At 56.8% G+C, this 15,443-nt stretch overlaps 1 protein-coding gene across 1 annotated transcript; it reads right to left on the minus strand.

Moving 5' to 3' along the window:
- Positions 1-1,417: 1,417 nt before the first annotated feature.
- On the minus strand, positions 1,418-15,041 carry ADAMTS8 (ADAM metallopeptidase with thrombospondin type 1 motif 8; the record flags this gene model as incomplete). Its single annotated transcript, XM_084274906.1, has 9 exons — positions 1,418-2,150; positions 3,854-4,029; positions 4,121-4,293; positions 4,559-4,742; positions 5,254-5,552; positions 5,728-5,895; positions 6,399-6,531; positions 6,772-7,011; positions 14,433-15,041. The coding sequence occupies 9 exons, from the start codon at positions 15,039-15,041 to the stop codon at positions 1,418-1,420; spliced, it is 2,715 nt and encodes a 904-aa protein (XP_084131032.1).
- Between the last annotated feature and the right edge of the window lie 402 nt (positions 15,042-15,443).

Below are 15,443 nucleotides of genomic sequence, written 5' to 3' on the forward strand. Positions count from 1 at the left end.
TCAACATCTGCAGATCCTGGGCTCATCAATGCTCTAAGCCAGGTTAGTGGATTAGCTCCAAAATTAAAGCAGAGATGAGAAAATAAGCCCACATGGGGGACTGAAAACAAAGGATGGGAGAGACACACCCCAGTGTCCGCTCCGGAGCGGGGACGGGCATCGCGATAGGTGTTTCACAGCCGAAGCACCACAGAATTGGTAATTAATTAATCCTCCCAGCAGCCCTGCAAGTCAGATCAGGAGTAATTAAGCCTTAGTTTTATAGCTGGGGGAAAACAAGGCATGGGGTTGCAGCTCTGGGAAGAGCCCTGCAGATACTGGGAGGGGTGTTTGGGGGCAGAGGTTTGTCACCTCTTAGGTGATGCACCCCCACAACCACCTCACCTGCGCTCCTGCCTAATGCCTGCCAGGACCTTCCCTTTGGCTCATTCCCACTCCTACCCAAACCAGCGAGTTATCTCCAGAGCTAAAGCTCCCCTCATGCTCAAGGACACTCACACCACTGCAGGGAGGGGATGGCAACCCCAGCCAAGCCTTTTGTGAAGGGATCTGGATTTCATCGCGCCCAGGATCGGCTCTGAGCCGCCCACCCCAGATCTCCTCGACCTGCAGCTGAGATGGGCTGATGGCAAAGCCAGGCTCTGCTTTTTTTTTTTTCCCCAGCCAAATCTCTTTTCCCAGCAACACACCTCAGCAAACTCACAAACGGAGCCTGCAGCCGTGTTTAACGACAGCTTTTTGGAAACACCCTACATGTATGGTTATTTCTCCCCTTAAATTAACAATTTGCCTGTGAGCAACCAGCCAGGAAGGAAGGAGAAGAAGGGGAGAAAAGGAGGGAAGGAGAAGGGGAGAAAAGGAGGGAAGGAGAAGGGGAGAAAAGGAGGGAAGGAGAAGGGGAGAAAAGGAGGGAAGGAGAAGGGGAGAAAAGGAGGGAAGGAGAAGGGGAGAAAAGGAGGGAAGGAGAAGGGGAGAAAAGGAGGGAAGGAGAAGGGGAGAAAAGGAGGGAAGGAGAAGGGGAGAAAAGGAGGGAAGGAGAAGGGGAGAAAAGGAGGGAAGGAGAAGGGGAGAAAAGGAGGGAAGGAGAAGGGGAGAAAAGGAGGGAAGGAGAAGGGGAGAAAAGGAGGGAAGGAGAAGGGGAGAAAAGGAGGGAAGGAGAAGGGGAGAAAAGGAGGGAAGGAGAAGGGGAGAAGAGGAGGGAAGGAGAAGGGGAGAAGGAGGGAAGGAGATGAGGGTGGGGAGACCAGGAAAACAAGTGATTCCTCCCCATTTTGCCACTGTGATTCCCCGCTCTGAGGTAGATGTCGATCAGGTGGGGATGAACCTCTGGAGAGTGGTTATTGTTCTGGCGAGTAAGCTCAGGGCATCCTCGCCATCCTCCCGCCGCCCGGCGCGGTGCGTCGCCACCCAGCCCGGCTCAGCACTTCTGGAGCACGCAGGCGGCGGTGGCGGGCGGTGGGCCCGGGGAGCTGCATTTCTCCGGGGCGGTGATTTTCCCGGTGTAATCGATGCAAGAGGCGTTGCGTGTCCGCACGCCCTCGCCGCAAGTTTGGGAGCAGGGGGACCAGGGACCCAGGCGCCAGAGCGGGCAGGGGACATCTCCGCAGGGCTTGATGTCCTCGGGTTTGAGGGCTCTGTCGCAGGTGGAGGAGGTTTGACCCTCCACATCCCGGCAATCCACCGTCCGCCTCTGCCAGCCGGAGCCGCACGTCTTGGAGCACTCGGACCAATCGCCCAGGACCCATTGAGAGGTCAGCATGGGTTGGATGATGTTGGCTGACTTCTTCTCTTTGCCTTTCTGCTTGCTGAAAGGGACGTCCTTGGGGATGAAGAAGGTGTACTTGACTTTTGGCGGGAAGAGCTCGCTGGCAATGGTCAGCAGCTGGACGGTCAGGGGCTCCGGGAGCTGTCGGAAGCTCTGCAGCCTCTCCAGGGTGGTCATGGAGCCGCTGTATTTCAGGATGGTCCCGTTAATGAGGATGTCCTGCTCCATGGCTGAGATGGCAAAGTCTCCATTCAGCAGGTATTTGCCCTCGAGGGTCCTCAGGGCCAGGTAGTTCCCGTCGTGACGGACCCCACGGTGGCTGCGCTGTTTGATGTCGATGTTGGTAGCTCCGGCGGGGATGGTGACGATGTCGTTGTAGCCATACCTGCAGCAGGGCAGAGCGGCAGGGTTAGTTTCCCCTGGACTTATTCAGAGGAGACCCATGCAGGGATTAGCCCTCAGCAAGCAGGATCAGGGCTCTGCAGCCATTCCTCCCTGACCCAGCGCGCTCGGGAGCCGGAGTCGTGTCGGATGCTGCTCAGCTGGAAGATTTTTACTGAATTACATGCAAAAGCCAGCAGTGCCAGGTAGGAAGTTCCCCTTGCTCCCTTTCTATTGAAATGAGTGAGGTGCTGGGGACTTAAAACCTGGCTCTGTGCAGTGACATTGTCACTGGTGAGGAGGAAGGACAGCATCAGCTACACATAGAATCACAAGGTTGGAAAAGACCTTTAAGATCATCAAGTCTAACCAATCCCATCCTAAGCTGAACCAGATCCCTAAGCACCTCATCTCCCCTCTGTTAAACACACCCAGGGATGGTGACTCAGCCCCCTCCCTGGGCAGCATGTTCCAGGCCCTGACAACTCTTTCAGTAACAATTTTTTTTCTAATATCTAGTCTGAAGCTGACAGATAGAGGTACAGAATGGCAGAGTGGGAGAGAGCCAGGGTGCTGCTGGCACTGTACACCCAGGGATGCCTGTGCCAGCCAGATGCTGCGGCTAAAACCACACCAGCAGTTAAGCACCAAACCCAACAGACACCTCATCTTACTGATGACTTGGTATCAACTCAGAAACCTTTCCTAGAAGACAACCAACTGCTCTGGCAGCAAAACCCATTCATAGCCGTGGGTATCTCTGCACCCTGGGCTCATCAAGGGCTTTACAGCCACCACCGTGCTGCAGAGGGGCTCCAGCTAGAGCACATTCCCATGCTGGGGGAGGATTTCCTTGCCAAACATGCCAAAGCCCATGCCCCCATGGCTCCTGGGACAGCACCAGGGTGGCTCCAGTACTCCAGCCCTCATCACCCTGTGCTGTGCTAATTACTTGCCGTGATAATGAAATGCCACCCTGGCATGACTCACGCTGAGGGGGCTGGCAGGATCATTTTCCATGCGTCCCCACGGTTGATGCTGCGGTCGGTAATTAGGTTTAGAGTGTTTTGGAATGAAGCCTTTGGGTTAAACTCTTCTCTCAGTCACCCTGGGCTCCCAAAACCTGATCTTAATGGGATCTCTTCTTGGCTGGAGCTAGCACGCTAATCTCTCTCTAGCTGACCACAAACAATTCAGAGGAGAGCGGAAGCCCCACTTCAGCCGGCTCCCTGGAAGGGAACCACTTAGGAAATGTAACTTGACTGTGTGAGTCACCTCACCGTGTGGAATTAGACACGTTGGGCTTTTGTTATGATCTTTTCAACCTTAAATTCAGCCTGAAATTAAGCTTTTTTGGCAAAGCAACGAAGACCTTGGGCAAGGGAAGTGATGCCCATGTCCCAGGGCTGACATTCACCCCTGGGGAAGAGTTATTGAGCTATTTATATCCCACATCAGCCTTTGAAATGTATGTCAGGGAGAGATGCGGATTGTGAATAACTCAGGTGGTGGATTTATTTGCGGTGCTGTGTGAAGAAATTACTATTATTTTTACATTTACTGTTTTTTAAAGAAATTAAGAAACTATTATTTTAAGAAATCAGCTCTCCTTGGCTTTGCATAATCCTGCCCTGAAGTAAACTTAGTGTAACCCTCAGTGTTTGGGGAGGAGACACCTCTACAGACCCTTTCTCTCTGGCTCCTTACTTGGATCGGTTGAGCGAGCCGGATATTTTCCTGCAGGTGGAACCGTTGCCACCGCACACCCCACACTTGTCAAGCTTCTTGGAGGAGCCGACGACGTGATCACAGCCCGCCTTGATGCACTGCCCGTGGACACAGATGGAGAGGGTCTCCGGCCCGCACAGCGTCCCATCGATCACCTAGGAAACGGGCGATGCAGAGGAGCGACTGGGGGGGTTTCATCAGAAACAGGGTGAGGAGGGGAAATGATCATCACACCGGGTGTCTTACTTTGGCCTCAAAGACTTTAAATTCACTCCTCCCCCTGGCTCGGCAGAAGAGCTTGCAGCGGTCTCGAGGCGACACCCCCGCGTACTTGGGAACCCACTCCAGGCGATTCCCTTCCAGGTCTGTGAAGTTGTAGCTGTTGTACTTCTCACACTGCTGCTCCCGAAAGCTTTTCCCTGCCCAGAGAGGTGAAACGTGAGCCAAACCCTGTGCAAAGCCAGCGAGAACCCCCATCCTCCTCCTCAACCACCGTGGAGATGGGGGGAGCAAGCCAAGGAGCGCACAAAGCCCAGGGGGGATGCCACATGCCTCCCACCCAGCCAAAGAGGATCACAACCCCCACCAGAAAGCTTCCCTCCCTCCCCCCTAAAAGAGAAGCAATCCCTGGAGAAACAGGGGCGGGAGGTGAACGTGTGTTTGGCTTTGCAAAGCCAGGCTTACCGTCCGAGGGGCACTCCTGGGTGCTGCAGGACTGGTACCTGGCACGCTGGCCCTCGCAGTACCGGCCGCCGTGCTGGGGCCGGGGGCTGTCGCAGTGGCGGTAGGAGAACTGCACGCCGCCGCCGCACGTCCGGGAGCAGGAGCCCCAAGGGCTCCACGGGCCCCACTCGCCATCCACCGCCGGCTGCAAGAGGCCACGGGAAGCTGCTAGGTCCATCCCCGAGCCCATCCATCCCCGGCTGCTCGCTCCCGGGGCGAGCAAAGGTCTGAAGAGGAGCTAAAAACCTTCCCCCAGCTTCTCTCCAGCCAGGGCCCCGATCCAGCAAAGCACTTAAGCACATACTTCACGCAAAGTTATTACTGACTTCCCCCAGCCTGTTCGTGCCCTTAAAGTTAAGCTTGGGTTTAAGTGCTTTGCTGACTGACTCAGAAATCGCCGCTAATTCCCCTGCAGTGATTTAATTGTGGAACTGGGGCTGCTTGCTCTGGTTCAGACCAGCCCAGGTCTCAGTGAAAGGCACAGGGGTGTTTATCCGTGGTCTGGGCTTGGAGGTGATAAAGATTAATGAAAAAGGCTGTTGAAGGAGAGGTACCCAGAAAAATAAAATCAGGCAGAGCCAGGAGTTTAGGAATCCCTGAGAGTCAAGCCCCAGACCATCTGTCCCCAGCTCCCCCCCACTCCCCCACCCCATTACCTGAGGCTTCAGGGTGTCCCGTGGCACGCAGCGGCCGTCCCAGCACAGCCCATTGGCTTTACAAGGGGTGCCGTCAGCCCACGGCAAGCTGCCGTTCTTGGTGTGGCAAAGGGGCTCCCCGCTGCTGGTCCTGCACCAGAGCTGGGAGCAGATGTCTTCCTCTGTGGTGTTGGGGCAGTGCTGAAAGTCTTTTCCAAAGATCTGCTGGCATTGCTGGTCCAGGCTGTACAGGGATCCCCGGCCGGGCAGCTCAGCAGGCAGGGAGAGGGGGTCAGCTGGGGCGTCCAGCAAGCAGTCACCTGGACAAGGCAGAGACACATCAGGGTTTGACACCATGGGTTACACCTAGCATGGCACCCCAAACCTCTACCTGCAGTCCGATCCGAGCCCCCTTTACCCCACACATCCCTCTGGACATTGTAAAGAGCCCCAGCAATTAAGGAAAAGGCTGTCTTGAAGAATCCAGGCTCTTACCGTGCCCTCCATCCAGGAATTCGGTGAGGTACATGGCGCTGCAAGGAGACCAGGGCTGGGTCTTGTTCAGGTGGATGAAGAGAGGAGCCATCATATGGTGCTTGCCAAGGGGCCCAAAGAGCCGCTCGCAGGTCTTGGAGTCGTCGTGGGGCATGCTGAGCACATGGCCTGGGGAGCAGAGAGTGTCAGTGAGCTGCAGCTTCCCCCCCCGGCCCCTGCTCTGCCACAGATGATGCGTGGGCAGCTGGGAGCATCCAGAAGCCTTAGCAGCAGTTCCTGTTGCTGCACAAGCTGTTTGCTTCCATAAATCAGAAGTGATAAACAAACCAGGGCGTGCTGGCTCTGCTGCAGGGGTACAGCCTGCCGTGCGCGGGGCAAAGCAGCCCAAATTCGTCAGTGCATCTCTAGAAGCAGCAAGCCAAGGGGGAGAAGTGCTTTATCACATCAAGCAAATGCACCAAGCACACCACCTCAGGGGACTTCCAAGCGCATCTGCCAGTGCAAACCAGCTTAACACCGGTGTCAGCAGCTCCCCAGTGCTGCCCAAGGCTTGGCAGGTGGTACCCAGCCGGGAGATGCTGGTGTTGGGCAGCGCTACGTTCCCTCTCAGCAGCAGGACTGGCCAAGCTGGACCAGAGAAGCCAGAAGCCCCATGGGAAGGGATGCATTACCCAGTTCGTGAGCCAGGGTGTAGGCTGCCTGCAGGCCCTCGTCCTCGATCACCGAGCAGCTTTTGTTGCGGTCGCACATGGTGCCGATATCCGCCACTCCCAGAGTGTCGCAGCTTTGGTGCCCGCAGAAGTCCTGTTTGCGAGCAGTGCCGAGGTGGGTGAGGTGGGGTGAAGGGGGTCCCGTGTCCAGCAGCCCCAGAATCTCCAGACAACCCCAGCTCTGCACCCCGAATACAACCCCCTGCCCCGCTGCTTTGCCTCAAGCTCCATCCTTCGCGTGGCAAGGGGGACCCCTCCTCTCCCTCCAGGCACACCTCAACCCCTTTTCCTCTCCTCACCCCACCCCAAAGCATCCCCAGGGGATTTTTCAGACCTGTCTGGTGAGCAGGATGGCGGTGTCGTAGTGTTCTGGGTGCCGGTCGCTCAGGGGGTTGAACTTTTGCTGCCAGCTACAGAAGTTGCGCAGGGTGAGCCCGCCGTTGTCGGACACCTCCGGCCCCGCCGCCGCCTCATCCACCACCAAGACCTTCACCACCACCAGGTTGATGGAGTTTTTCAGGCTGGGGTGCTTGTAGATGCGAGCAGCCATGGACATCAGGGTCAGGACGTGGTTCTGTGGGGAGGGAGAGAGGAGTAGACAGCGCCCAGGTGAAACCTTCCCCACAGGGTTCTTGCTGTTTTGATTAGGAAATGAGAGGTCAACATCACTGCTGAAGCTGCCACGCCCAGACTCACTCAGATGGACTAGGTGCTGCTCCTCCTGTCTGAGATGCATTACACCTTGTGCTGGCAGAAGGGACAGGCAGGACAAGCCCACCCCTGCAACCCTTCCCCCAGCCAGCACATCCCACCTGCCGCGAACCCTTTGCGCCCCGAGCTCTCTCCGGGAGAACCTCCACCACCCCACGAGTCCTCTTGCACATTCCCAAAGCGCACGCCCAAGGGGCAGGCAGGGAACCACCTCAACCTCCCCTGGGTGCAAAACCCACCCCTTCACAGGGCTGTACAAACTCCCAGCCTGCACCCAGCCGCCTCAGGGCAGAAGCACTTTGAGGGCTGAGCCTCCATCCAGCAGCATCCCTGGCTGAGGCGAGCGGGACGACCGGGGATTACTTCATATGTCAAACGCGCCAGCGATGTTTAGGCTGATGTAAACATCTTTATCAGAGCATCGAGATTCCTCCTCTGCTTGGCACCCGCTCCCGGCCCCGGAGTCAGGAGAAAAAAATGCAGCTTATTACACAACGTGGTATTGGGAAAGAGAAAGTGTCTTCCCTCCTCCCCAGACAAATTACACCCCGCGGCTTCGCTTCAGCACCAGCTCGTTAACCTCAAGGGCTGAGCTTCCCCCCAACCCCCTGCACCCCACCATCCCCATGCTTGCCACGTTCTTAACAAGTAGGGGAGATATTTAGGGAGATCCCACCACCACCACCACGAGTGATGGTGGATTTGTTGCAATGAGAGCTCACCCAGGACCGCTGTGGCTATTTGAAATGATTCTGCCACATTTTATCCCGTCACCAGCAGCTCCATGTAAACAGATGTCTTGCTTCAGCAAGATGTATGTATCCCAAGTCCTTCCCAGCTTGTTATCCGAGGGGCAGACCCCCCCCAGCAAGGATGATGGGAGAGCTGAACTGAATAGACTGGTTTATTTAGACTGGCCAGATCTCCGCGACATGACTCACATCCCAGCCTGAAGCAACAAATGTCAGGGAGAAGTCATCCCTAAGGCAAGAAACCCAGGCAGAGATCCCTCTGAGGGGTTGCTCCCAGGGACTGGAGGAATTGTTTACCCCACAGGGGGAAAGTCCATTGGGGAACCTTCCTAAAAACACCACAAAGCCTTCCTGAAAAACTACACACATGACAACCTAGAAGGATGCTCTATGGCAGAGCTACGCATCGCTGGATCAGCCCTTGTTTCCAAGGGAGAAAATCCTGCCCCCATCCCTTTCCAACCCAGCTGCTGGTTTCTTCCACCCTGGTAGCTGTTACCTGGGTAGCTCTTGGTCCCTACTGTGAATTCCCCAGAACACCACCCCTCGCATCCTCAGGGCTGCAATCCAGCCAAGAAACACTTTCAGCAGCAGGAACGGAGGGAGGCAGGAAAGATCCAGCCTCCTTCCCTTCCTTTGGAAAGGGACGATGGAAAGCAAACCGAACAAACAGCTATTTAGTGTGGATTAAAAGGTCAGATTCACTTGTTCCACCATCTGGTGTCTATTTATACCCATCCCCGGACCGCGTGGGAGTCGGTTGAGTTTGGCTCTGGGGAGAGCAGCCATCCACCTGCACCACCTTGGCTTGGCTGAGGGTTTGGAGCTGGGGCCAAAAGCACATTACGGGATCCCCAGGGCTCAGGAGAAGCTGGCTGAGTGCTTTTGGCCCTCAACTGGCTGCGGATGAGTTGAATCCCACTCATCCCATCCTCCTTGTGCCTTGGCAAACAGGCTCTGGCTTGACAAACCACCCAAGGAGGGAACACCGCCTTCTCCTGGGTTTCCTTCCTGGTGTGGAGGCTGAGGATCATATAATCATAGAATCACAGACTGGTCTGGGTTGGAATGGACCCCAAGGATCACAGAGCTCCAACCCCCCTGCCACAGGCAGGGACACCAACCTCCAGGCCTGGAGCTACACAAGGTTGCCCAGGGCCCCAGCCAACCTGGCCTTGAACACCCCCAGGGATGGGGCACCTACCCCCTCTCTGGGCAGCCAGGATGTGGGTAACAGGATCAGATGAGAAGCAGCCCTGGGCTTGCAGGTGTGCTGGTGCCTTGGCTGGTGCCTGTCTCCTCACTCACATGGCACAGCAGCACAGCGGGCATCAGGCGCCTCCCTGACATTTCCAACCAGCATCCCAGGAGAACTTGGCAGGATTTCTCTCTGAGTGGTAAATGTGGCTGGAAAACCAGCCCTTTGCCTGCACGGGGGTGGGGAGGAAGGACACCAGCCCAAGCCCAGGAGGATGGTGGGAGCATCCATCCCTCCTCTGCTCCATGTGCTGCTTTTGTGGCCAGGCACGAGCATCACAGCTGAGCCACCCTGCTTACAGAGGCAATGCTCCCCAAAATCTCCCACTATTTTTTTTCCCCCACCTTGGCTCCCTCTGGTCTCAAGAAGATCAAATTCCACCCATTTCCTCCCCAAAACAAGGAGGGATGCCTGCAATTCCAGCAGCTCCTGTATCCCTCCTGCCACAGCATCACTCAGGTGCCATCAGCGCTGTGAGATCACCAGCAGCCAACAGCATGCACAGAGGGTTAGGAACATCAAAAATAACCATAAATCAGAGCATGGGGACCCAAAGTGGGGGGCTTTCAGCCTCATTTAAGTTGAAAGATTTCACTTTCTGACCTGGGCTCTGGCAGAAAATCTCTGCTCACGTTCTCCTTCCCAGGAACCGCTCGGAAGGTGAGGTCTGCAGAGACCCCCTAACAGTTGTTTGGGGGGTTTAATTAGTATTTGGTTAGAAATCAGTTATAATTTAGTTATATTAGTTTTTAATTTAGTATTAATTTTGGGGAAGGGGGGGAAACCTGCTCTTACAGCGACACTATCACTGTGATGCTCCTGTCATGATCTAATGCCTAACACCCCAACATGACTCACAGAGATTACTGCTCAACCCAAGCTATGGGTTTATATGTAGGGCTGCAGGGATGGCTTGTTGGGGGTTCCCCCCTAACCCAGCCCTTTTCTCCTTAGAAGCCAGCATCTCTGTAGGCAGGGTGTGTGTGTGTGGGGGGGGGGGGGGGAAGACAAGCTGAGATTTCTGGAGCACACACTGATGGAGAGAAGACAACACGGGGGTCAGATGCGAGGGCTGCCCAGCTTTTAAACAAACAACTGGCAAAAACACACCCTGGCCCCTCTCTCTCCCCCCCCCCAGAGCAACATCTGCGTGCTGCCCCCCCCAACTCCCTGCACTGGATACCCGTGTCCACCCTGCCAACCTCCTCCCAGGGTTTCAAGCCCAGGCCAAGAATTTCCTTGCCAAAAACGTGGGTGGCAGCCAAGGGAGATGGGGTGCAAGCTGGAGGCAAGGCGGGGGGACACCTGTGCCTGGCTGCCCTCCCAGCTCTCTGCCCCATCCTTTTTCTGTTCACCCTATGATTCTCCCCCCACCCTGCTCCAGCCTTTCCTGGATATTTGGGCCTGAGCCACAAAAGAGGGAAAAAAAACAACAGCAGGGGAAACTGAGGCACCACCTCTTTGCAGGCACAGATGACCAGGAAAGCTAAACCCCTTCATGAGAACATGCTGGGGCAGGAGCACTGCGGTTTGCAACAGCTCCTGGGCTGCTCTGGTGGGAGCTGGCTCCCTCCACGCTGTGCTTTTCATACCAAAGCCCTTGATAATGGTCGGTCACCGCGCCAGGGCTGAGAAGCAGCAGCTGTTCAACATTACGGGGCGACGCGAGGAAGCGAGCGCAGCGGCCAGGGGAATATTTCGGGAGGCTGCCCTCTCCTCAGACCCCTTGCCCCAAGGAGGATGGGAGGCTCAGGTTCACAGCCCCGGGGGCCAAACCCCAGAGGAAAAGCACCAGGGATGCTGGTGGAGGGTGGTAGGTGTGCAGGTCCCCTCTCTGCTGTGCTAAATTCCCCTTTAATCCCACCCTGGTTGCCTTTAGGATGTGCTGAGGAGGGGCTGGCTCCTTTTGTCAAGGGATTAAGAAAAACTCACCCTCTCAAGCTGAAAAACATCCTAAAGTGAGCCAGGGAGCTAGGCACGAGGGGGCTTGAGTCTCCCAAGGTGGCTTTGGCTCTACCCCCAAGGTCACTCTGAGGGTGGATCCCCTGGCAGCAGGTTCCCTGTGCCTCAGAGCCCAGCACCCGTCTGGTCTTCGAGGGAAGGGGTTGCCACAACATTCCTGAAACCTCATCAATCTGCCTGGGAAAACCACAGAAGTCAGGCAAGGAATCCCAGTGTAACCAGCCTGGTCTGACTTTGCCACAGTCCTTGGCTCATCACAGGCTCTCTCAGAGCTGGGGATGGCAGATTCCTTGCTTGCAAGAGGGGCAGGGGGGTGAGGGAAGGGGGAAGGGGATCATCACCATCTCACTTGCAGAGCAAAGCTTGGTAATGCATCTCATCTGCACCCAAGAGACCAGAGAAATCCCACCACAGGAATCCCATTCCCCTGCCAACTGGCTGGGGATGCTGTGGACAGTTTCTGTAACCGCCTGGTGCTTTAGGTGTCTCAGCAAACATCTCCCCAAGACCCACAGCAGGTGCTCAGCTCTGTGCATCAGAGGGATTAGCCCCTCCTGCCTCAGTTTCCCCACACAATTGTTAGTGATGCTCACTGTCCTATTTTATTTATTTAAAAAAAAAAAAAAAAGCAGCATTTTGGATTCTCCACAGGAAAAATGCAAAGGATAACTGAAGTACCCAGCCTAGGGTCTCACCCCCCATCCTTAAGTGGGTGGGTGTCTTCTAAATCACTGCAGGTCTCACCCTTCCAAGCCCTACAGATCCCTCTGGCTCCTTATAGGTGGCATTGCTCAGCACTGCCCTGCTGCTAACCTTCCCCCCTTCCTCCCCATACCCCAGCTCCCCTGATCATCAAGCCCAAAGAATGATTAAACCCCCGAATTTCAGGTCTGGCTTCCACTTCACCATTTCCTCCTGGTTTACCCGAGTATTGATGGAGGGGGAATTAAACTCTTGTTATCTAAATTAGGTCAGCAGCTGAGCTGTAATGGCTCAGATTGCTTAGCAAGCAATAGCATTTTCCTAATAGCACTGTGACATTGATTATAACTTGCAACGTTTGATCAGCAGATGAGGACCTGCTACTCGAGCTGCTTGTGCAAGAAACAACCCCAGGGTACACACAACGCTTGTGACCCTCAGTAAATATTTGGGAATGCAAGTGTGGTTACAGGAAGAGAGCTCACTCTATCGATATAGTTTCTTCTGACTCAACATTTCTGCTCCCTGGGCATCTCCAAGTCCGACCTCACAGACCTCATCACCAGGAGCAAGCCATTGCTTTTTGGTTTGAGCCCACAAAGAGCTGGGGAGAAGGGGAAGAGCTATTCACTCTCCCGACTTACCAGCGACCGGGCTTCTCCAGGCGGGTTTTTTTTTTGGCTGCTGAGAACAAAGGACGCAGGAACTCAGCAGGTGGCTGCTGGTTTTACTGCTGCGCAAGAGCCTGTTTGGAGTTTTCTCCCCAGCGCGTAAACGTGCTGCTGCTCTGAGACCTCCCCAGGCTGCCCTCCCACCAAGAAATACCCAGGTACCGCTCCTGGGGACAGCCGGGGGGTGATGGTAGAACCGAGCCAGGCACTCTGCAAGCTCCCTGATAGCCGAGGAGGAGGAGGAGGAGGAGGAGGAGGAGGGAGCTGTCACGTACCTACCAGGCAGCATCACCTACCCCGGGGCTGTAGCAGCGCCTCAGCCCTTGGCTGTGCATACGTGCAGCTCAGCAGCTTCCTGAGGGCTGCCACAGCGCAGATTTACCCAGAGGGTTGTTGCTTTCCCCCCTCCCAGCTCAAACTGGGCATTAACAGGATTTCTCCACACCCCATCCCAAACCGACCCGGGGATGTCTCTGTAGGGTGCCCACCCGGCTGCAAGAGACACAATGACCTGTTTCCCCCTCTCCCCTTTCGTGTTACTGGGAGGGTGATTCCTGCCACCGCTGGAAAACTCGGGTTATCCCATCGCAGGCTCCAGGGTTTGGCTGCTGTGAGGTCCCCCGGAGGGGGTCACCCCCACGTGCAGCACCCTGACCCCTCTGCGGTGTTCCTGCCAGCCTTGGCAGAGCCAAGCACCGGGTGAAAGCTGAGCGATGCTCAACAGCTGAAATCAGCTGGAGCGCCGAGTTTTGGCACTTCTCAAGGTCCAGGAATTAAAGCCCTGCTTTATTAGGAGCGGAGGAGCTGGATGAAGCCCCCCTCCCCACCCCAGGAAGGACAAAAACAGGCAGAAGTGGCAAAGCCAGGCTGCCAAAGCGCAGCCCCCTGCTCTCAGCTGCCCGACTGCTTCCCTGCTGAGCTCCTCTAACAGCCCCGTCCCATACCCAGCCAACCCACAGCAGAGAACGAGCAACTTCGGTGCACAAGTACCCTTACAAAGCCCTGAGTGCCTTTCAGACCTGACTTTGGGACCAGAGAACTCACCCCATCGCTGCAGGGAGCGCGGGGGTGGGGAGCTGGGGCTGTGAGAGGCAGGGAAAATAACCTGGTGCTGGTGAAAGCAACCGGTTAACAGCCCTGGGAATGGATGAGGGGGGGAGAGATGAGGGGAGTGGGGGGCGAGAGGCCAGGATCCCGGATCCCAAGGTCTCTGCAAAGCCAGAGCACGTTGAAGGAGGGGGAAGAGTTTCTGGTGGCGGTGGCTGGGAGAAGGGGGCGGTTGGTGCATCTGCTCGGCTGCTAACAGGTGGCTCAGGAGCCGGGCTGCGCATTACTCAGCCCCTGGTTTATTTACTATCTGGCCCGAGCTCCTATCCGGAAGGGAGTTAAGCCCCGTCGCTTCGCAGCACAGCTCTTCCCCTGTGGCTGGAAAGGCATTAACCCCTTCTGTCCCTCCTTTGGGGGGGGGGACACACGGGACTGATGGGACACCACAGCTTCCAGGCACAAGCTCCCCAGGATGGATGCTGGGTCTGAGAACAGGTTTACCCCCCCAACCCCCCAAAATGATTGAACCCCCATCGATCAACCCTGCAGCTTTTGCCCCAGAGATTTACGGCTCCTACACAGCAAGGAAAGGTGGGGAGGGGGACGAGGTCTCCCACCCCATCACCAGCTCTGCCTCACCCAAGGTGGCCTTGGCGTTCCGGGGGGTGCTCGTCCCTTTCAGGGGCCAGAGGCGGGCAGTCCCCGGGGGTTGCGGTAGAGGCGAGGACGGACACACAGAGGGCTGGAGACAGGGAGAGACGGAGAGACAGCGGAGACGGGGACCGGGGGTGCGGGTTGGGGGGGTGTGGAGGGATGCAGGAGCCGGGAGAGGGACAGGGAGGGATGGGGGGTGTGTGTGTGGGGGGGGGCAGCGGGGACGGGGGACCCTTACCTCCACATCCTCCCCGTAGAAGCGCACCATGGAGGCATCCGCCACCAGCAGCGTCTCCACGTACCGCGCCTGGGACACGAAGCGCTTGGCTCTGCGGAGCGGCTGCCCGGGGCCGGCGGCGGCCGCGGGGTGGGAGCCCGGCGGGGCGGCGCGGCGCTGGAGGCGGTGTAGGCGTCTCCAGGGCGGGCCGGGCGAAGGATGCCCGAGCGGCTGCAGCTCGTAAGCCTCCCCGTCGAGGAGAAAAGCGGCGCGGAGACCACCACCCCCACCCCCACCGCAGCGGCTTAACACCGCCGGGGCGTCGGGGTTGCCTTCCACCGTCCCCGCGTAAAAGCAACCTCGGCGGGGCTGGAGCCGTCCCGGCGCTCTCCTCCCACCCAAACGCTGGAGACGAAGCCGCGGGGCCAGGAAAGCGGCGTCGGGGCGGAGGCGGAGGACGACGGCGCGGCCGAAGGCGGCCAGCCGCAGGGCCAGCTGCCCCGACGGCGCGGGCAGGCGGGCGGGCAGCAGCGCCTGGGTGTCCCGCGGAGGCGGCGGCAGAGCCCAGGCGTGGCACAGCAGCAGCAGGTGGAGCGGCGCCCGGCCCCCCAGCAGCGCCCGCCGCCCCATCGGGCTCTCGGCGGCTCCCCCGCAGCCTCCGCGCCGGCTGCGGAGCCCGCTGTATTTATACTTTCTTCCCCCCGGCTTTGACATAAGAGGTTTATTTTTGATCTCTCTCTCTCTCTCTCTCTCTCTTTCGCTGCTCCCCACTCCCCTCCCCTGCCAGCCAGAGCCTGGGGGAGGAGGAGAAGAGAAAGAGAAAAAAAAAAAAAAAAAAAAAAGGAAAAAAAAAAAAAGGAAGGAAAAAAAAAAGAAGAAAGAAAAAAAAAAGAAAGAAAAAAAAGGCAGAGAAAAAAAAAAAAACAGGAGAGAAAAAAAAAAAAAGAAAGAAAAAAAATCCCAGCCCACTTTTGGATGCGATGTGAGGCCAATCAGGCGCCGGGAGCCCCGCCTGCCTCCAAGTGTCAACTC

The sequence above is a fragment of the Gallinula chloropus genome (assembly GCF_964237585.1).
Source record: "Gallinula chloropus genome assembly, chromosome: 24".
Classification (NCBI taxonomy): domain Eukaryota; kingdom Metazoa; phylum Chordata; class Aves; order Gruiformes; family Rallidae; genus Gallinula; species Gallinula chloropus.